Source organism: Primulina eburnea, chromosome 2 (assembly GCF_022965805.1).
Source record: "Primulina eburnea isolate SZY01 chromosome 2, ASM2296580v1, whole genome shotgun sequence".
NCBI lineage: Eukaryota > Viridiplantae > Streptophyta > Magnoliopsida > Lamiales > Gesneriaceae > Primulina > Primulina eburnea.
Genome location: NC_133102.1, coordinates 37,530,823 through 37,531,611, shown reverse-complemented (window position 1 = coordinate 37,531,611; position 789 = coordinate 37,530,823). Strand labels below are relative to the sequence as shown.

Genomic DNA, 789 nt, shown 5'->3' with positions numbered 1-789 from the left:
TCACCCTATCATCATCATCCAATTGCATGTTCCAATAAAAATAATTTTCTTATTCGCCTTGTTCATAAAATATTGAATCAGTGAAGTGACATCACCATTCTCAACTTTGGTATGTTTTTTCATCCGACTCATGTGGTCATATGCATATTTTCTATTAAATCCTAAGTTTTCTGGTCCACATGCTTCATTTTCCATAAAAGAAACAGCATTAGAGACACAGATTCCAGCATTTACCATAGATTCTAGAGTAGATTTTTTGGCATGTGAGATATTGCGTGCAGATCTTAACAAATGAGTTTGATCAGGTGCAAACATCTCAAGGTTATGATCTTGAAAAAATCTAATCACTCGCCATTCACCCTCTTTCTCCCTTGAAATCTTCAATTTAGCTTTACATTGAGTTCTAATAACTGGCTTTTGATAGACAGGAATCCTTTTACTAGAATACTTTTCATCTTTCAAACCTTCACATGAACAATTAAATTCTTTTGATTGAATTTCATTTGTACGTGCAAAACATCGTTGATCACTTTTTCTCATACTAAATCCCTTAGCATGTGGAAATTGACAATATAGTAAATATGCATCTTCGATACTGTTCACAATTGTACCCACTTCAAGTTTACTTTCCAAAATGTCAACGAAAGATTTTTCAGTTTGTACCTCGATATTTTCTTGCATTGAGAAATCAGAAATTCCACATTGCGTTTTTGAACTAGGATGAATTTCGGCTTCTTGATCGTAGTCTCCCTCCAACTCTTCGAGTGCTATTGAGTTGTCATCTTCCAT

At 34.1% G+C, this 789-nt stretch overlaps 1 protein-coding gene across 1 annotated transcript; it reads right to left on the bottom strand.

The window, feature by feature from the left end:
• LOC140824276 (protein FAR1-RELATED SEQUENCE 5-like) lies at positions 1-789 on the bottom strand. The gene has a single exon (XM_073185875.1). It carries the CDS (start codon positions 787-789, stop codon positions 1-3), a length of 789 nt encoding a protein of 262 aa, XP_073041976.1.

Coding starts and splice junctions, on each gene's coding strand:
- LOC140824276 (XM_073185875.1), bottom strand. CDS start 789: ATGGAAGATGACAACTCAATAGCACTCGAAGAGTTGGAGGGAGACTAC.